This window comes from Fistularia commersonii, chromosome 13 (genome assembly GCF_037954325.1).
Source record: "Fistularia commersonii isolate RoL2024-O1a breed Wild chromosome 13, RoL_Fcom_v1.0, whole genome shotgun sequence".
Taxonomy (NCBI): domain Eukaryota; kingdom Metazoa; phylum Chordata; class Actinopteri; order Syngnathiformes; family Fistulariidae; genus Fistularia; species Fistularia commersonii.
In genome coordinates, this window is record NC_141296.1 from 3,631,172 (window position 1) to 3,652,448 (window position 21,277).

The 21,277-nt window shown below is 42.2% G+C and overlaps 6 protein-coding genes across 9 annotated transcripts in view; all 6 read left to right on the top strand.

Moving 5' to 3' along the window:
- LOC147227604 (protocadherin gamma-C5-like) overlaps positions 1-21,277 on the top strand; it is a 354,356-nt gene that overhangs the window by 138,840 nt on the left and 194,239 nt on the right. The gene's annotated exons all lie outside the window — the stretch shown is intronic.
- LOC147227614 (protocadherin beta-16-like) lies at positions 281-4,352 on the top strand. The gene is made up of 3 exons (XM_086158797.1): positions 281-635; positions 1,923-2,689; positions 4,326-4,352. The coding sequence occupies exons 1-3, from the start codon at positions 281-283 to the stop codon at positions 4,350-4,352; spliced, it is 1,149 nt and encodes a 382-aa protein (XP_086014923.1).
- LOC147227615 (protocadherin gamma-A11-like) lies at positions 5,229-7,655 on the top strand. Its single transcript, XM_086158799.1, has one exon. It carries the CDS (start codon positions 5,229-5,231, stop codon positions 7,653-7,655), a length of 2,427 nt encoding a protein of 808 aa, XP_086014925.1.
- Positions 8,797-11,364, top strand: LOC147227616 (protocadherin beta-16-like). The gene is made up of 3 exons (XM_086158800.1): positions 8,797-9,151; positions 10,439-11,205; positions 11,356-11,364. Exons 1-3 carry the CDS (start codon positions 8,797-8,799, stop codon positions 11,362-11,364), a joined length of 1,131 nt encoding a protein of 376 aa, XP_086014926.1.
- Positions 12,375-14,801, top strand: LOC147227617 (protocadherin gamma-A11-like). Its single transcript, XM_086158801.1, has one exon. It carries the CDS (start codon positions 12,375-12,377, stop codon positions 14,799-14,801), a length of 2,427 nt encoding a protein of 808 aa, XP_086014927.1.
- Positions 16,602-20,634, top strand: LOC147227618 (protocadherin beta-16-like). The gene is made up of 2 exons (XM_086158802.1): positions 16,602-19,126; positions 20,584-20,634. Exons 1-2 carry the CDS (start codon positions 16,718-16,720, stop codon positions 20,632-20,634), a joined length of 2,460 nt encoding a protein of 819 aa, XP_086014928.1. The 5' UTR covers positions 16,602-16,717.

The following is a 21,277-nucleotide window of genomic DNA, read 5'->3' on the forward strand; positions in this document are numbered from 1 at the left end:
TCTTTCACAGGACTTGAATCTATAAGTCCATGAACACCTGTATTACTGTCAAACGGCTCTGAGCGCCGCTAGTGACACATCACTGAATAACTGTGTAGGCAAGCAGCGACGGTCCACCTCCTGAATTCATTCTCTGCGTTCCTGCCGAGGAAGAAGACGGGCCGCCATTGGGTGTTAGAAAAACAGGCGTTTATCCGTCGTATCGGACATTTGCAACTACGGACATCTCTGGCTTTTTTGGATTTAATGTCGAAAAGGAGTCTGGATCGTTGGATTTAAAATGTGTATTTTCCGGATTATCGCTCGCAGAGACCGATGGCGAGTACTGTTCGTCCTTCTTTGTCTTCTGAAGCTGAGCTCTGTGGTCGGACAGGCTCGCTATTCCATACCGGAGGAGCAGGCGGAAGGATCTTTTGTCGGAAACATTGCGAGGGATTTGGGTTTGGATGTGGAGAGGCTGGTGTCAGGTAAAGCCAGAATTATTATAAAAGGAGGCCGACAATATGTGGATTTAAACCGAGATAAAGGTACACTCGTTATCAGAGAGAGAATCGACCGGGAAGAGCTTTGCGAAAAGACGACGCCCTGCAGCTTTAGCTTCGATATATTTCTGGACAATCCAATCCAAGTCTATCGTGTGACGGTGGAAATAATAGATATTAATGATAATAGTCCGTCTTTCCCAAAACATGAAATCAATTTAAAAATAGTTGAAACGGCTGCAGCCGGGACGCGTTTCTCGCTTGCTAGTGCAAATGATCCTGATGTTGGTATTAACGATATACAGAAATATACTCTGAAACCAACAGAAAATTTCAAATTGGAGGTAACACAACAAGCTAATGGACGCAGATCCGTCGAAATGGTTTTACAGACCCCGTTAGACCGAGAGAAGGAGGAGACTCACACACTCGTCCTGATCGCTTCAGATGGCGGTGAGCCTCATAGATCGGGGACGGTGCGTATTCAAATCACTGTGCTGGATGCGAACGATAATGCGCCAGTGTGCAGCCAACCTGTTTATAAAGCAGATATTAGAGAAAACTCTCCTGAAGGGACGGTTGTAACTACTGTTAGTGCAAATGATGCAGACACAGGAGTCAATGGAGAAGTTACATATTCCATCCCGCATGTGAGCAGGGAGGAAAAAACGCTGTTTGACATTAATGCCCAAACTGGCGAGATTAAAGTTACAGGTAATCTTGATTATGAAAAATCGATTATATATGAGCTAAACGTTTTGGCTAGTGACCATGGAGGATATACTGATACATGTAAAGTTATTATCCAGGTTATAGATGAGAATGACAATGTCCCTATATTGCAGTTAATGTCATTTTCGAACTCTATTCCAGAAGACTCTCCTCTTGGAACAACTGTAGGTGTTGTTAATGTAGACGATAAAGACTCTGGTAGTAACGGTGTTGTGAGGTGCTCCATTAACCCAGACATGCCTTTCAAAATTGAGTCTTCTCTAACTGGATATTACACATTAGTCACTGATAACACCTTAGACAGAGAAAATATTCCTGAATATAATCTCACACTATCCGTCTCTGATCAAGGCTCTCCTCCATTGTCCAGCAGTAAAACCATCCATGTTAAAGTGTCAGACGTGAATGACAGCCCGCCCACATTTGATCAGTCAGAGTACAGTAAGACGGTACCAGAGAACAACCCTCCTGGATTCTCTGTGTTTACTCTCAGTGCCACTGATGCAGACTGGGCTCAAAATGCTCGCGTGTCTTACTTCCTGGAGGACAAGGAGGTGAATGGGGTTCCTGTGTCTTCCTTGGTATCAGTCAGTCCAGAGAGTGGTGTCATTCATGCTGTGAGGTCCTTTGATTTTGAGCAAGTCAAGTCATTTGATTTCAACGTAACGGCTCGCGATGCTGGTTCACCTCCTCTGAGTTCAGTGGCTACTGTGAGAATCCTGATCCAGGATCAGAACGACAACCCGCCTCAGGTTCTGTATCCGGTCCAGACGGGCTCTCTGGTGGCTGAGATGGTGCCTCGTTCAGCAGATGTGGGCTACCTGGTGACTAAAGTGGTGGCTGTTGATGTGGACTCTGGACAGAATGCCTGGCTCTCCTATAAACTGCAGAAAGCCACAGACAGGGCGCTGTTTGAAGTGGGCTTACAGAATGGAGAAATAAGAACCATCCGCCAGGTCACTGATAAAGATGCCGCCAAACAGAGACTGACCGTGATAGTGGAGGACAACGGACAGCCCACTCGCTCAGCGACGGTAGTTGTTAACGTGGCGGTGGCGGACAGCTTCCCAGAAGTGCTGTCAGAGTTCACGGACTTTACGCAGGACAAGGAGTACAACGACAACCTGACCTTTTACCTGGTCTTGGCTTTGGCTGTCGTCTCCTTCCTCTTCATCACCTGTTTAGTGGTTATTATATCGGTGAAAATCTACAGATGGAGACAGTCTCGCGTCCTGTATCACTCCAACCTCCCTGTGATTCCATATTATCCACCGCGTTACTCAGACACTTTGGGGACAGGGACTCTCCCACACGTGTACAACTACGAGGTGTGCAGGACCACTGACTCCAGGAAGAGTGACATGAAATATATGCAGCCGATGAGCCAAAGTTTAGTGAATGTGGACGGAGCAGAAACTGATCCTACACATACAGAGAATCAGCTGTCAGGAACCTTTTCAAAGATGTCTACTATGGTGAGTAAAATGCAATACTTATTTTCAGTAGGTTGCTTTGTGAGATTACATTCAATGAATGTGAACAAAAGTCACACAAAATTCTAGTCTTTTGCAACTCTGTCCATCGTGCTAAAATCTTCCACATGTGTCTGTCTGTGTGTTTGAGTAAGATCCTGTGTGTTTGTGCATTCTGAGGTGTGTGTGTGTGTGTGTGCGTACGAGGTGGGCACTTACAAGCATAAGTTAGAACAATGATAATGGTAAAATTAGTAATTTGATGAACAACACCCCTGTTGTTTTGGGATAAAGGGTATTTGAAATATTTTACTGGAGTATTTACGAATATCTACAGTAGTGTTTTGAGCAACCAGTTGTGTATTCCATATTGTACTATGACATCAAAACATGCATAGACTGACACATGATAATTTAGATCAATTGGCAGGCAATACCTTCATTTTTACTATCTGCTGTATAAAATCTAACGAACAGAAAAAAAATTGTAAATAAGTAGTATTCTTTTTAATGACACATATTGTAGTTGCCCCAGAATAGAAGCTACTGGCCAGGGCCACCAGCCTTTTTGAAACCGAGCTACTTCATGGGTAGTGGGTCATACGAAGGGCTACTTGTTTGATAGGCTCTCCTGAAATAACAAATTTGCTCAGTTTGCCTTTAGTTATACATTATTAATAATGATTAATGATATGCATCTATGTGAAGACACTGATCACGTTAATGATTTCTCACAATAATTATCAACAATGACAACAAGGTGCGAAACAGATATCAATATTCAGCATTTTATTAGTTCTCAGTGATTGTTAACTTTTCAGATGATCACTTACATCACTACGTTTCATAGGAACAATGTCTCATTTTCACTATGATGTTTCACCATGTTTATCAATCACGTAATGTTAAAGAAAAATCAACTTACTTATTTTGTGTAGCTCGAAACGAAGCTTTGTTTTTTTTTGTGACTTATTCGCCAGCTTTGTGAAAAAAGACAGTTACTTAATCAAAGCTACCTTCAGCTAACGGGCTGTTTCTGCCCGTAGTGCGCTTCCCGGTAGGTAGTTAGCATGCTAGCTTTTATGACACGTAGTCAAGTGTCTCTCCACATTGAGACGATTTGACGTCGCCACACTCGCCCCGGAAATGAGACACACGCATGTTTCTTTCACGGTTGTAAAAAAGAAGTCCTCCTCCAATTCGTTGTGTAAGTGATGAGTGTTTTTTTTCTTTTTTCTGACATGTTATGGGGTAAAAAAAATTGCATTCACCGTCCATTTCCGCTGCGCCCGCTAGCTTACTCTCCACTAGCACTGGTTTTGTCACATGCGCAATACTGACCTTTGAACTAGTGTAGGTCAGAGGTCACCTAAACTTATCTAAGTTCATGTATAATCAACATATTTTTAAGATGTTGTCATTTTCATATCTATGTAATGCAAGTGTGATAAATAAAGAATAGCAACAGAATAAAATTATTTTTCAGATGTAGCTCACTAGTGAGTTGTGCTATTTTTAGAACAGCCTGCGTCAATTTATGTGGTCCTTGGGGGTGACCTTGTGCCCACGGGCACCGTGTTGGTGACCCCTGAGCTATAGGCTGTCAACCTGTCAACCTACAGTCTTTGCTGCACTGCAGGTTTGTCTGAAGGATGAGGTCTGGTGATGATTCGAGAATGAGTGGTGTGAAATGCAGAGTCTAGTATCAAAGAGTCAGAGTGTTGTGAGTGTAGATGGAGCAGAAAGTGATCCTACACATGCAGATAATCGGCAATCAGAAACCTATTCAAGGATGTCTAATATGACGAATTATACATTTTGTAAGTGATTGATCTTTCGAACTAATAACTTATTGAAGTGACTTGAGATGAGCCAGGAATTGTCTTTATCGCTCTCCTTGGTGCTGAAATGAATCTTTGATCTTTCTGCCACAGCAGAGTCACTGTTCTTCCAGAAGGATCACTCATGACTTGGTTTTCACACAAACATTTTAAAATGATAAAGAAAGAAAAATCTAAACAAATACAGTTAGTCATGTAATAACATTTTTATTTATAGTCTTGAACCTCTTAACAAATATTTCTCTTCAAGGTATAAATCTGAAGCTAACAAGTGCAATTCATTAATACTCTGACAATTACGAATATCGTGATCACTACTTGTAACACAGCTAAAACTATTAAAATGAATAACAAATATATTTTTGTTTTTATCATTAGATAGTCATGAATTTCGGTCCATGTGTTAAGAAGTTATATTTGTCTTTCACTGGACTTTAAACTATTAGGTCCATGAACACTTGTATTACTGTTAAAGGGCTCTGAGCGCCGCTAGTGACACATCACTGAATAACTGTGTAGGCAAGCAGCGACGGTCCACCTCCTGAATTCATTCTCTGCGTTCCTGCTGAGGAAGAAGACGGGCCGCCATTGGGTGTTAGAAAAACAGGCGTTTATCCGTCGTGTTGGACATTTGCAACTACGGACATCCCTGGCTTTTTTGGATTTTATTTCGAAAAGGAGTCTGGATCGTTGGATTTAAAATGTGCATTTTCCGGATTACCGCTCGCAGAGACCGATGGCGAGTACTGTTCGTCCTTCTTTGTCTTCTGAAGCTGAGCTCTGTGGTCGGACAGGCTCGCTATTCCATACCGGAGGAGCAGGCGGAAGGATCTTTTGTCGGAAACATTGCGAGGGATTTGGGTTTGGATGTGGAGAGGCTGGTGTCAGGTAAAGCCAGAATTATTATAAAAGGAGGCCGACAATATGTGGATTTAAACCATGATAAAGGTACACTCGTTATCAGAGAGAGAATCGACCGGGAAGAGCTTTGCGGAAAGACGACGCCCTGCAGCTTTAGTTTTGATATATTTCTGGACAATCCAATCCAGGTTTATCGTGTGACGGTGGAAATAATAGACATTAATGATAATAGTCCGTCGTTCCAAAAAACTGATCTTAATTTCAAAATAGTTGAAACGGTTGCACTCGGGACTCGTTTCTCGCTGGAGAACGCAAACGACCCCGATGTCGGCATTAATGATATACAGAAATATACTCTAAAACCGCCAGGAAATTTCAAATTGGAGGTGAAAAACCAGCCTGATGGAGGCAGATCCGTCGATATGGTTTTACAGACCCCGTTAGACCGAGAGAAGGAGGAGACTCACACACTCGTTCTGATTGCTTCAGATGGCGGTGAGCCTCATAGATCGGGGACGGTGCGTATTCAAATCACTGTGCTGGATGCGAACGATAATGCGCCAGTGTGCAGCCAACCTGTTTATAAAGCAGAAATTACAGAAAACTCTCCTGAAGGAACGGTGGTAACTACTGTTAGTGCAAATGATGCAGACTCCGGAGTCAATGGAGAAGTTACATTTTCTATTGCTCATGTTGCTAAAGAGACAGAAAAGCTCTTTCATCTAAATGCTCATACTGGTGAGATTAAAGTTACAGGTAAACTGGATTTTGAAAAATTTAAAACCTATCAGTTGAATGTTAAGGCCAGTGACCATGGAGGACATACTGATACATGTAAAGTTATCATTCAATTAATCGATGAGAATGACAATATCCCTACAATACAGTTAATGTCATTTTCTAACTCCATTCCAGAAGACTCTCCTCCTGGAACAACTGTAGCTGTTGTGAATGTAGATGATGAAGATTCTGGTAGTAATGGTGTTGTCAAGTGCTCCATTAACCAAGATGTTCCTTTCAAAATTGAGTCTTCTCTAACTGGATATTACACACTAGTCACTGATAACACCTTAGACAGAGAAAATATTCCTGAATATAATCTCACACTATCCGTCTCTGATCAAGGCTCTCCTCCATTGTCCAGCAGTAAAACCATCCATGTTAAAGTGTCAGACGTGAATGACAGCCCGCCCACATTTGATCAGTCAGAGTACAGTAAGACGGTACCAGAGAACAACCCTCCTGGATTCTCTGTGTTTACTCTCAGTGCCACTGATGCAGACTGGGCTCAAAATGCTCGCGTGTCTTACTTCCTGGAGGACAAGGAGGTGAATGGGGTTCCTGTGTCTTCCTTGGTATCAGTCAGTCCAGAGAGTGGTGTCATTCATGCTGTGAGGTCCTTTGATTTTGAGCAAGTCAAGTCATTTCAATTCAACGTAACAGCTCGCGATGCTGGTTCACCTCCTCTGAGTTCAGTGGCTACCGTGAGAATCCTGATCCAGGACCAGAACGACAACCCGCCCCAGGTTCTGTATCCGGTCCAGACGGGCTCTCTGGTGGCTGAGATGGTGCCTCGTTCAGCAGATGTGGGCTACCTGGTGACTAAAGTGGTGGCTGTTGATGTGGACTCTGGACAGAATGCCTGGCTCTCCTATAAACTGCAGAAAGCCACAGACAGGGCGCTGTTTGAAGTGGGCTTACAGAATGGAGAAATAAGAACCATCCGCCAGGTCACTGATAAAGATGCCGCCAAACAGAGACTGACCGTGATAGTGGAGGACAACGGACAGCCCTCTCGCTCAGCGACGGTGGTCGTGAATGTGGCGGTGGCGGACAGCTTCCCAGAAGTGCTGTCCGAGTTCACGGACTTTACGCAGGACAAGGAGTACAACGACAACCTGACCTTTTACCTGGTCTTGGCTTTGGCTGTCGTCTCCTTCCTCTTCATCACATGTTTAGTGGTTATTATATCGGTGAAAATCTACAGATGGAGACAGTCTCGCGTCCTGTATCACTCCAACCTCCCTGTGATTCCATATTATCCACCGCGTTACTCAGACACTTTGGGGACAGGGACTCTCCCACACGTGTACAACTACGAGGTGTGCAGGACCACTGACTCCAGGAAGAGTGACATGAAATATATGCAGCCGATGAGCCAAAGTTTAGTGAATGTGGACGGAGCAGAAACTGATCCTACACATGCAGAGAATCAGCTGTCAGGAACCTTGTCAAAGATGTCTACTATGGTGAGTTATGCATTTTAATCACATTTTCTGTTATGAACCATTGATTTATTTCTGTCTTGAGATGACAGAGGAATGTCCCTTGTCACTCTCCAAGGTGCTGGAATTTCCAACGCTCTGAACTGAAATGTTGTCCGTTCTTTCGGTCATGTAAGACTTGTGTCGAAGGTTCACTCTTGCTTGGTAAACAGTCATGCACTTTATGACATTTGAAAACCTTCTTACCCTTTTCCAGTAATATTTTCCACTTCTATTCTCCTTATAGATTGAAAGAAATGTCTTCAACCGTACCATTGCACTTTCCATATGAAGTATTCATAAGTTGTCATAAGTTTAATGGATAGAAGCCTCTCAGAAAAGATATGAAAGGAAACTGAATAAAGGTGCCTCGATAAGATTTTATAATTATTCACCATGACCTTGGTGACTTAGAATATTCATTGAAAATTATCTGAGGAACTTTTCGAAGATAAATTTCTAACTTTACAGGGAGAAACCTTCCACACTGAAGGAAATCAATTCAAATTTACAATCCGACCACCATTGGGTTCAACCTGAGGAAAAAATCCCACATACAATAAGATAGAAAAAACACAAAAAAATTAAAAGTAATTAATCATAAAAATAAAATTATTTAAGTATCTTCATACAGAGCCTCAATTTATCTTTTCATCTTATAGACAATGTACTATTCTCGATTCACGTGCCTTTTCCACTGATCTGACAGAAATCGATTTCAGCTAAATCATTAAAAACATATATTAGTGTCAACACGGACTATTATTAGATCATTAGGAGTAGGAGGAGGAATCACTGTGTTAATAATAGTAATCATAAAAATGAACTTAATATGCCATTCAAAAAAGTGATCCTTTTTCAATCAGTGGTCTATCAAATGTGTACCAACACACACACATCACTTGTATTACTGTTAAAGGGCTCTGAGCGCCGCTAGTGACACATCACTGAATAACTGTGTAGGCAAGCAGCGACGGTCCACCTCCTGAATTCATTCTCTGCGTTCCTGCTGAGGAAGAAGACGGGCCGCCATTGGGTGTTAGAAAAACAGGCGTTTATCTTTATATCGGACATTTGCAAATACGGACATCTCTGGCTTTTTTGGAATTTATGTCGAAAAGGAGTCTGGATTGTTGGATTTAAAATGTGTGTTTTCCGGATTATCGCTCGCAGAGACCGATGGCGAGTACTGTTCGTCCTTCTTTGTCTTCTGAAGCTGAGCTCTGTGGTCGGACAGGCTCGCTATTCCATACCGGAGGAGCAGGCGGAAGGATCTTTTGTCGGAAACATTGCGAGGGATTTGGGTTTGGATGTGGAGAGGCTGGTGTCAGGTAAAGCCAGAATTATTATAAAAGGAGGCCGACAATATGTGGATTTAAACCGTGATAAAGGTACACTCGTTATCAGAGAGAGAATCGACCGCGAAGAGCTTTGCAAAAAGACGACGCCCTGCAGCTTTAGCTTCGATATATTTCTGGACAATCCAATCCAAGTCTATCGTGTGACGGTGGAAATAATAGATATTAATGATAATAGTCCGTCATTTCAAAATCACGAAATAGATTTAAAAATAGTTGAAACGGCTGCAGTCGGGACGCGTTTCTCGCTGAAGAGCGCAGACGATCCTGATGTTGGTATTAATGACATACAGAAATATACAATAAAGCCGACAGTAAATTTCAAATTGGAAGTAACACAACAACCTAATGGGCGGAGATCAGTTGATATGGTTTTACAGACACCGTTAGACCGAGAGAAGGAGGAGACTCACACACTCGTCCTGATCGCGTCAGATGGCGGTGAGCCTCATAGATCGGGGACGGTGCGTATTCAAATCACTGTGCTGGATATAAACGATAATGCGCCAGTGTGCAGCCAACCTGTTTATAAAGCAGAAATTAGAGAAAACTCTCCTGAAGGGACGGTGGTAACTACTGTCAGTGCAAATGATGCAGACACAGGAGTCAATGGAGAAGTTACATACTCTTTTGCTCATGTGGCTAAAGAGGCCGAAAACCTGTTTGATGTCAATGCACATACTGGTGAAATAAGGGTTACAGGTACACTTGATTTTGAAAGAAATAGTGATTTTGAATTTGACATTAAAGCTAGTGACCATGGAGCATATTCAGATACTTGTAAAGTTATTATCCAGGTTATTGATGAGAATGACAATGTCCCTTCAATACAACTGATGTCATTTTCAAACTCCATTCCTGAAGACTCTCCTCCTGGAACAACTGTAGCGGTTGTTAATGTTGATGATATTGACTCTGGTAGTAACGGTGTGGTAAAGTGCTCCATTAACCAAGATGTACCTTTCAAAATTGAGTCTTCTCTAACTGGATATTACACATTAGTCACTGATAACATCTTAGACAGAGAAAATATTCCTGAATATAATCTGACAATATCCGTCTCTGATCAAGGCTCTCCTCCATTGTCCAGCAGTAAAACCATCCATGTTAAAGTGTCAGACGTGAATGACAGCCCGCCCACATTTGATCAGTCAGAGTACAGTAAGACGGTACCAGAGAACAACCCTCCTGGATTCTCTGTGTTTACTCTCAGTGCCACTGATGCAGACTGGGCTCAAAATGCTCGCGTGTCTTACTTCCTGGAGGACAAGGAGGTGAATGGGGTTCCTGTGTCTTCCTTGGTATCAGTCAGTCCAGAGAGTGGTGTCATTCATGCTGTGAGGTCCTTTGATTTTGAGCAAGTCAAGTCATTTGAATTCAACGTAACAGCTCGCGATGCTGGTTCTCCTCCTCTGAGTTCAGTGGCTACCGTGAGAATCCTGATCCAGGATCAGAACGACAACCCGCCTCAGGTTCTGTATCCGGTCCAGACGGGCTCTCTGGTGGCTGAGATGGTGCCTCGTTCAGCAGATGTGGGCTACCTGGTGACTAAAGTGGTGGCTGTTGATGTGGACTCTGGACAGAATGCCTGGCTCTCCTATAAACTGCAGAAAGCCACAGACAGGGCGCTGTTTGAAGTGGGCTTACAGAATGGAGAAATAAGAACCATCCGCCAGGTCACTGATAAAGATGCCGCCAAACAGAGACTGACCGTGATAGTGGAGGACAACGGACAGCCCTCTCGCTCAGCGACGGTAGTTGTTAACGTGGCGGTGGCGGACAGCTTCCCAGAAGTGCTGTCAGAGTTCACGGACTTTACGCAGGACAAGGAGTACAACGACAACCTGACCTTTTACCTGGTCTTGGCTTTGGCTGTCGTCTCCTTCCTCTTCATCACCTGTTTAGTGGTTATTATATCGGTGAAAATCTACAGATGGAGACAGTCTCGCGTCCTGTATCACTCCAACCTCCCTGTGATTCCATATTATCCACCGCGTTACTCAGACACTTTGGGGACAGGGACTCTCCCACACGTGTACAACTACGAGGTGTGCAGGACCACTGACTCCAGGAAGAGTGACATGAAATATATGCAGCCGATGAGCCAGAGTTTAGTGAATGTGGACGGAGCAGAAACTGATGCTGCACATGCGGAGAATCAGCTGTCAGGAACCTTGTCTAAGATGTCTACTATGGTGAGTTATGCATTTTAATCACATTTTCTGTTATGAACCATTGATTTATTTCTGACTTGAGATGACAGAGGAATGTTCCATGTCTCTCTCCAAGGTGCTGGAATTGCAAACGCTTTGAATTGAAATGTTGTCTATGTTTTCCGTTTCCAGTCAGATTGATTGTACTTGTTGAAGCTTCACTCTTGCTGGGTAAACAGTCATGCACTTAAATAAGTCCGTAAACCATCTTACCCTTTTCCAGTAATATCTTTCATTGTAGATTGAAAGTAATTTCCTCAACTGTACCATTGCAGTATCCATATGAAGTTTTCATAAACTGTTATAATTAACATGGATAGTAGCCTCTAAGAAGAGATATGAAGGGAAACTGAATAAGATTTTAGAATTATTCACCATGACCTGGGTGACTTAGAACATTCATTGATATCTAACTGAGGAACTTTTCAAAAATACATTTTTGATTTTATCGGGAGAAACCTTCCACTCTGAAAGGAAATAAATTCAAATGTACAATCCAACCACTAATGGCTACAACCCGAGAAAAGAAACCCACATACAATAAAATTGAAAAATGAAAAAAATAAAATAAAATAAAAGTCATTAATCATAAAAATAATATTATAGAAGTATCTTCATAGACAGCCTTGATTTTTTTCATCTTATAAAGACTATACTATTCTCTATTCAATTGCCTTTTCAACTGATCTGTCAGAAATCCATTTCAGCTGAACCATTCAAAACATAATATTGTCAACATAGACTATTATTAGATCATTATTAATAGTTGGACTAATAGGAATTGTTGCGTTGAAAATAACAATAATGACATTAATGAAAATAGTAAACTTCATACTCCATTCAAAAAGTGATCCTTTTTCATTCAGTGGTCTATCAAACGTTTATCAACACACACACACATCACTTGTATTACTGTTAAAGGGCTCTGAGCGCCGCTAGTGACACATCACTGAATAACTGTGTAGGCAAGCAGCGACGGTCCACCTCCTGAATTCATTCTCTGCGTTCCTGCTGAGGAAGAAGACGGGCCGCCATTGGGTGTTAGAAAAGCAGGCGTTTATCCGTCGTGTCGGACATTTGCAACTACGGACATATCTGGCTTGTTTTTTTTAATTTTATGTCGAAAAGGAGTCTGGATCGTTGGATTTAAAATGTGTATTTTCCGGATTACCGCTCGCAGAGACCGATGGCGAGTACTGTTCGTCCTTCTTTGTCTTCTGAAGCTGAGCTCTGTGGTCGGACAGGCTCGCTATTCCATACCGGAGGAGCAGGCGGAAGGATCTTTTGTCGGAAACATTGCGAAGGATTTGGGTTTGGAGGTGGAGAGGCTGGTGTCAGGTAAAGCCAGGATTATTACGAAAACAGAACGACGATATGTGGATTTAAACCGAGATAAAGGTACACTCGTTATCAGAGAGAGAATCGACCGGGAAGAGCTTTGCGGAAAGACGACGCCCTGCAGCTTTAGTTTTGACATATTTCTGGACAATCCAATCCAGGTTTATCGTGTGACGGTGGAAATAATAGACATTAATGATAATAGTCCGTCATTCCAAAAGCAAGAGATCCATTTGAAAATACGTGAAACAGCTGCGGTTGGAACGCGTTTTTTGCTTGACAGTGCAGACGACCCTGATGTTGGCATTAATGACATACAGAAATATACACTGAAACCTACAGATAATTTCAAATTGGAAGTGAAAAACCAACCCCATGGGCGGAGATCAGTTGAAATGGTTTTACAGATCCCGTTAGATCGAGAGAAGGAGGAGACTCACATACTCGTCCTGATCGCTTCAGATGGCGGTGAGCCTCATAGATCGGGGACGGTGCGTATTCAAATCACTGTGCTGGATGCGAACGATAATGCGCCAGTGTGCAGCCAACCTGTTTATAAAGCAGAAATTAGAGAAAACTCTCTGGAAGGGACGGTTGTAACTGCTGTTAGTGCAAATGATGCAGACACAGGAGTCAATGGAGAAGTTACTTTTTCTATTGCTCATGTTGCTAAAGGGGCCAAAAACCTGTTTGATGTAAATGCAGATACAGGTGAAATCAAAGTTACAGGTAAACTTGACTTTGAAAAAGCTAGTTATTTTGAATTTGACATTAAGGCTAGTGACCATGAAGGATATACTGATACATGTAAAGTTATCATTCAAATAATTGATGAAAATGACAATGTCCCTACGATACAACTTATGTCATTTTCGAACTCTATTCCAGAAAATTCTCCTCCTGGAACAACTGTAGCTGTTGTTAATGTAGATGATAAAGACTCTGGTGGTAATGGTGTTGTCAAGTGCTCCATTAACCAAGATGTTCCTTTCAAAATTGAGTCTTCTCTAACTGGATATTACACACTAGTCACTGATAACACCTTAGACAGAGAAAATATTCCTGAATATAATCTCACACTATCCGTCTCTGATCAAGGCTCTCCTCCATTGTCCAGCAGTAAAACCATCCATGTTAAAGTGTCAGACGTGAATGACAGCCCGCCCACATTTGATCAGTCAGAGTACAGTAAGACGGTACCAGAGAACAACCCTCCTGGATTTTCTGTGTTTACTCTCAGTGCCACTGATGCAGACTGGGCTCAAAATGCTCGCGTGTCTTACTTCCTGGAGGACAAGGAGGTGAATGGGGTTCCTGTGTCTTCCTTGGTATCAGTCAGTCCAGAGAGTGGTGTCATTCATGCTGTGAGGTCCTTTGATTTTGAGCAAGTCAAGTCATTTCAATTCAACGTAACAGCTCGTGATGCTGGTTCACCTCCTCTGAGTTCAGTGGCTACAGTGAAAATCCTGATCCAGGATCAGAACGACAACCCGCCTCAGGTTCTGTATCCGGTCCAGACGGGCTCTCTGGTGGCTGAGATGGTGCCTCGTTCAGCAGATGTGGGCTACCTGGTGACTAAAGTGGTGGCTGTTGATGTGGACTCTGGACAGAATGCCTGGCTCTCCTATAAACTGCAGAAAGCCACAGACAGGGCGCTGTTTGAAGTGGGCTTACAGAATGGAGAAATAAGAACCATCCGCCAGGTCACTGATAAAGATGCCGCCAAACAGAGACTGACCGTGATAGTGGAGGACAACGGACAGCCCTCTCGCTCGGCCACGGTGGTCGTTAACGTGGCGGTGGCGGACAGCTTCCCGGAAGTGTTGTCAGAGTTCACGGACTTTACGCAGGACAAGGAGTACAACGACAACCTGACCTTTTACCTGGTCTTGGCTTTGGCTGTCGTCTCCTTCCTCTTCATCACCTGTTTAGTGGTTATTATATTGGTGAAAATCTACAGATGGAGACAGTCTCGCATCCTGTATCACCCCAACCTCCCTGTGATTCCATATTATCCACCGCGTTACTCAGACACTTTGGGGACAGGGACTCTCCCACACGTGTACAACTACGAGGTGTGCAGGACCACTGACTCCAGGAAGAGTGACATGAAATATATGCAGCCGATGAGCCAAAGTTTAGTGAATGTGGACGGAGCAGAAAGTGATGCTACACATGCAGAGAATCAGCTGTCAGGAACGTTTTCAAAGATGTCTACTATGGTGAGTAATGCATTTTAATCGCATTTTCTGTTTTGAACCATTGATTTATTTCTGGCTTGAGATGACAGAGGAATGTTCCTTGTCACTGTCCAAGGTGCTGGAATGACCAACGCTTTGAAATGAAGCGTTATCTGTGTTTTCCGTTACCAATCAGACTGATTGTACTTGTTGAATGTTCACTCTTGTGGGGTGAACAGTCATGTGTGCACTTCATGAAGTTCTCCAACCGTCTTACCCTTTTCCAGTAATTTCTTCCAGATATGTTCTCATTATAGTATTTGAGGTTTTCATAAATATTAAGAAGTAACATGAATAGAAGCCTCTCAGAAGAGATGCAAAAGGTCATTAAGAACTGAAACTAAATGGAGTTGCCGTAACGAGCTATTACAATTATTTGCCATGACCTGGGTCACTTATAGTTTCATAGTCTACTATTTTGTTTATTATCAATGTCTTCCGCTCACAGATGACCACTTCTTCTTGAAGCATCACTGTTGGCTTGGTGATAAAAATACTCTGCTGTCCTGTACAATGGATGAAGTTTGTAAACCCTCCTGACTTTTTTGGTTGTATTTTGCAGACATGATACTATAATGGGCCAAAAGCAATTTCATCCAACACATCATTGCATTTTCCATAGGAACTTCTCAGAAATTGTATGCAGTGACAGAGAAAGAAGCCTTTCAGAACACATGTGATACATTAGCAAAGACAGAAACTAAATGGAATTGCCGCATTGAAATTGTGTAATGATTTACCATGACCTGAATGACTGAAAGCATTCAGAGATAAATTATTTAGGAACTTTTCATAAATCCATTTTTAAATTTAGAAGGTCAAACCTACTACACTGAATAGAGACGAACTCAAAATATTGGGGTCAGCGTGACACAATAAGTGGAGCAATCTTCTTTGGAACAGAACATTCCTTGTTAGATTCCCATCTCCTCCTTGTGTGTCAAAGTGATGTTGAGTAAGACACTGAACCTCTAACTTCTCCTCTGGTGCTGGTTGACGGCATCCGACTGCTCATGGTTCATCCATGATGGGGTAATTGCAGAGAACAAATTTCCTCACAAGGGATCAAGAAAGGATACATTAAGATATACACTACAGCCATCATCACCACTAGCCGAAAAACAAAAGCAATCTACTGGACGAATGAAGAAAAAAAAAATCACAAAAATAAAAATGCCACAGTACTATCATACACAACCTTTATTTTCATTTATATTAGTCATAGACAGTATTCTCTTTTTCTAATGAAGTACCTCTTTACCTGCCTCCTCAGTAATCAATTTCAGATATGTAACACAATTATTATCATTATTATTGTTACTATTATCATTATTATTATTGTTAATCAGGATATGGAGGTAGATTCTGTGAGAGCTTACAGAGAATATGGTAAGGTGGAGAGGGTTGATTTGCTGTCGGGAACCCTGAAGGGAAAAGCTGAAAGGAGAAGAATATCATTACTGTTAAATATAATGATAACAACAATAATAATTATAATAATAAATAATAATAAAAATACCAAAAACAATAATGATCATGATAACAATCATAATTATAGTAATTGTTAATAAATGTGATTATAATTTTTATTGTTGTAAACGCAATATGCCATTCAAAAAGTGATCCTTTTTCAATCAGTGGTCTATCAAATGTGTACTAACACACACACATCACTTGTATTACTGTTAAAGGGCTCTGAGCGCCGCTAGTGACACATCACTGAATAACTGTGTAGGCAAGCAGCGACGGTCCACCTCCTGAATTCATTCTCTGCGTTCCTGCTGAGGAAGAAGACGGGCCGCCATTGGGTGTTAGAAAAACAGGCGTTTATCCGTCGTATCGGACATTTGCAACTACGGACATCTCTGGGTTTTTGGATTTTATGCCGAAAAGGAGTCTGGATCGTTGGATTTAAAATGTCCTTTTCCCGGATTATCGCTCGCAGAGACCGATGGCGAGTACTGTTCGTCCTTCTTTGTCTTCTGAAGCTGAGCTCTGTGGTCGGACAGGCTCGCTATTCCATACCGGAGGAGCAGGCGGAAGGATCTTTTGTCGGAAACATTGCGAGGGATTTGGGTTTGGATGTGGAGAGGCTGGTGTCAGGTAAAGCCAGAATTATTATAAAAGGAGGCCGACAATATGTGGATTTAAACCGAGATAAAGGTACACTCGTTATCAGAGAGAGAATCGACCGGGAAGAGCTTTGCGGAAAGACGACGCCCTGCAGCTTTAGTTTTGACATATTCCTGGACAATCCAATCCAAGTCTATCGTGTGACGGTTGAAATAATAGATATTAATGATAATAGTCCGTCTTTCCCAAAAAATGAAATCCATTTAAAAATACTGGAAACGGCAGCAGTTGGAACGCGGTTCACGCTTGCAAACGCAGACGACCCAGATGTTGGTATTAATGATATACAGAAATATACACTGAAACCTACAGACAATTTTAAATTGGAGTTACAAAACCAGCCTGACGGAAGCAAATCCGTCGAAATGGTTTTACAGACCCCGTTAGATCGAGAGAAGGAGGAGACTCACACACTCGTCCTGATCGCTTCAGATGGCGGTGAGCCTCATAGATCGGGGACGGTGCGTATTCAAATCACTGTGCTGGATGCGAACGATAATGCGCCAGTGTGCAGCCAACCTGTTTATAAAGCAGAAATTAGAGAAAACTCTCCCGAAGGAACGGTTGTAACTACTGTCAGTGCAAATGATGCAGACACAGGAGTTAATGGAGAAGTTACATATTCCATCCCCCATGTGAGCAGGGAGTTGAAACGGCTGTTTGATGTCAATGCTCATACTGGAGAAATAAAGGTTACAGGTAAACTTGATTTTGAAAAATCTACGACCTATCAACTGAATGTCTTGGCCAGTGACCATGGAGGATATACTGATACATGTAAAGTTATTATCCAGGTTATTGATGAGAATGACAATGTCCCTACAATACAACTGATGTCATTTTCGAACTCTATTCCAGAAGACTCTCCTCCTGGAACAACTGTAGCTGTTGTGAATGTAGATGATGAAGATTCTGGTAGTAATGGTGTTGTTAAGTGCTCCATTAACCAAGATGTTCCTTTCAAAATTGAGTCTTCTCTAACTGGATATTACACATTAGTCACTGATAACACCTTAGACAGAGAAAATATTCCTGAATATAATCTCACACTATCCGTCTCTGATCAAGGCTCTCCTCCATTGTCCAGCAGTAAAACCATCCATGTTAAAGTGTCAGACGTGAATGACAGCCCGCCCACATTTGATCAGTCAGAGTACAGTAAGACGGTACCAGAGAACAACCCTCCTGGATTCTCTGTGTTTACTCTCAGTGCCACTGATGCAGACTGGGCTCAAAATGCTCGAGTGTCTTACTTCCTGGAGGACAAGGAGGTGAATGGGGTTCCTGTGTCTTCCTTGGTATCAGTCAGTCCAGAGAGTGGTGTCATTCATGCTGTGAGGTCCTTTGACTTTGAGCAAGTCAAGTCATTTGAATTCAACGTAACGGCTCGCGATGCTGGTTCACCTCCTCTGAGTTCAGTGGCTACTGTGAGAATCCTGATCCAGGATCAGAACGACAACCCGCCTCAGGTTCTGTATCCGGTCCAGACGGGCTCTCTGGTGGCTGAGATGGTGCCTCGTTCAGCAGATGTGGGCTACCTGGTGACTAAAGTGGTGGCTGTTGATGTGGACTCTGGACAGAATGCCTGGCTCTCCTATAAACTGCAGAAAGCCACAGACAGGGCGCTGTTTGAAGTGGGCTTACAGAATGGAGAAATAAGAACCATCCGCCAGGTCACTGATAAAGATGCCGCCAAACAGAGACTGACCGTGATAGTGGAGGACAACGGACAGCCCTCTCGCTCGGCCACGGTCGTGGTTAATGTGGCGGTGGCGGACAGCTTCCCGGAAGTGCTGTCAGAGTTCACGGACTTTACGCAGGACAAGGAGTACAACGACAACCTGACCTTTTACCTTGTCTTGGCTTTGGCTGTCGTCTCCTTCCTCTTCATCACCTGTTTGGTGGTTATAATATCGGTGAAAATCTACAGATGGAGACAGTCTCGCGTCCTGTATCACTCCAACCTCCCTGTGATTCCATATTATCCACCGCGTTACTCAGACACTTTGGGGACAGGGACTCTCCCACACGTGTACAACTACGAGGTGTGCAGGACCACTGACTCCAGGAAGAGTGACATGAAATATATGCAGCCGATGAGCCAAAGTTTAGTGAATGTGGACGGAGCAGAAACCAATGCGACACATACAGAGAATCAGCTGTCAGGAACCTTGTCAAAGATGTCTACTATGGTGAGTAACATACAATATTTATTTTCAGTCGGTTGCTTTGTGAGATTACACTCAATGAATGTGAACAAAAGTCACACAAATTTCTGGTCTTTTGCGACTCTGTCCATCGTGCTAAAATCTTCCACGTGTGTCTGTCTGTGTGTTTGAGTAAGTTTCTGTGTGTGCATGTGTCCGTGTGTGTGTGTGTGTGTGTGTGTGTGTGTGTGTGTGTGTGTGTGTGTGTGTGTGTGTGTGTGTGTGTGTGCGCGCGAGGTGGGCCCTCACAAACATCAGTAAGAACACTAATAATGGTAAAATCAACAATTTGTTGAACAACACCCCTGTTATTTTGGGAGAAAGCGTATTTGAAATATTTAACTGGAGTATTTACGAATATCTACAGTAGTAGTGTTTTGAGCAACCATTTGTGTATTCCATATTGTACTACAACATCAAAACATGCATAGACTGTCAAATGATGATTTAAATCAATTCGCAGGCAATACCTTCATTTTTACTATCTACTGTATAAAATTTCAGGAAAGAAAAAGATAATGTAAAGAAGTAGTACTCTTTTTAATCACTCGTATTGTAGTTGCCCTGGAGTAGAGGCCACCTTTTCACCAACCTTTTTGAAACCGAGAGCTACTTCATGGATACTGAGTCATACGAAGGGCTACTAGTTTGATAGGCTCTCCTGAAAAAACTAATTTGCTCAGTTTGCCTTTAGTTATACAATAATTATCAACAATGACAACAAGGTGCGAAACAGATATCAATATTCAGCATTTTATTAATCTCAGTGATTGTTAAATTTTCAGATGATCACTTACATCACTACATTTCAGAGGAACAATGTCTCATTTTCACTGTGATGATGCACCATGATTATCAATCATGTAATGTTAAAGAAAAATCTTACACATTTTTTGTAGCTCTAACGATGCTTCGGTTGCTTTTTGTGACTTTTCCGCCGGCTTCATGAAAAAAGACTGCTGCTTACTCAAAGCTGCCTTCAGCTAACGTACTTAGCATGGTCGCTTTTATGACACGTAGTCAAGTGTCTCTCCACACTGTGACGCTTTGACGTCGCCACACACGCAGGTTTCTTTCACGGTTGTAAAAATTAATTCCTCCTTCGATTCGTTGTGAAAGCGATGAATTTCTTTTTTTTCCGCCATGTTTTTGGGTAAGAAACCGCATTCACCGTCCATCTGCGCCGCGCCCGCTAGCTTACTCTTTACTAGCACTGGTTTTGTCACGTGCGCAATGCTGACCTTTGAACTAGAGGAGGTCAGAGGTCACCTAAACTTATCTAAAGTTCATGTATAATTAACATATTTTTAAGATACTGTCATTTTCAAATCTATAGAAATGCAAATGTGATTTAAACAGAAAAGCAACAGAATAAAATTAAATTTTAGACGTAGCTCACTAGTGAGTTGTGCTATTTCAAAACAGACTGCCGGGCGACTTAGGTGGTCCTCAGGGGTCCTAGTGCCAGCGGGCACCGTGTTGTTGACCCCTGAGCTATAGGCTGTCGACCTGTCACCCTACGGCCTTTGCTGCACTGCAGGTTTGTCATAGAGGATGAGGTCTGGTGAAGATTCGAGAATGAGTGGTGTGAAGTGCAGAGTCCAGTATCAAAGAGTCAAAGTTTAGTGAGTGTAGATAGAGCAGAAAGTGATCCTACACATGCAGATAATTGGCAATCAGAAACCTATTCAAGGATGTCTACTATGAGGAATTACACATTTTGTGAGTAAATGACCTTTTGAACTAATAACTAATTGAAGTGACTTGAGATGAGCCAGGAATGATCTTTATGGCTCTCCTTGGTGCTGAAATGAATCTTTGATCTTTCTGCCACAGCAGAGTCACTGTTCTTCCAGAAGGATCACTCATGACTTGGTTTTCACACAAACATTCTAAAACAATAAAGAATGAAATATCTAAAGAAATACAGTTAGTCATGTAATACCATTTTTATTTGTAGTCTTGAACCTCTTAAGGAATATTTTTCTTCAATATATAAATCTGAAGCCAACCATTACAATATATTAATACTCTGACAAAGACCAATATAATGATCACTACTTGTAGCAATGCTAAAACTACTAAAATTAATGAGAATATCTTTTTATTATTGTCATTAAATAAAAATGAATTTCT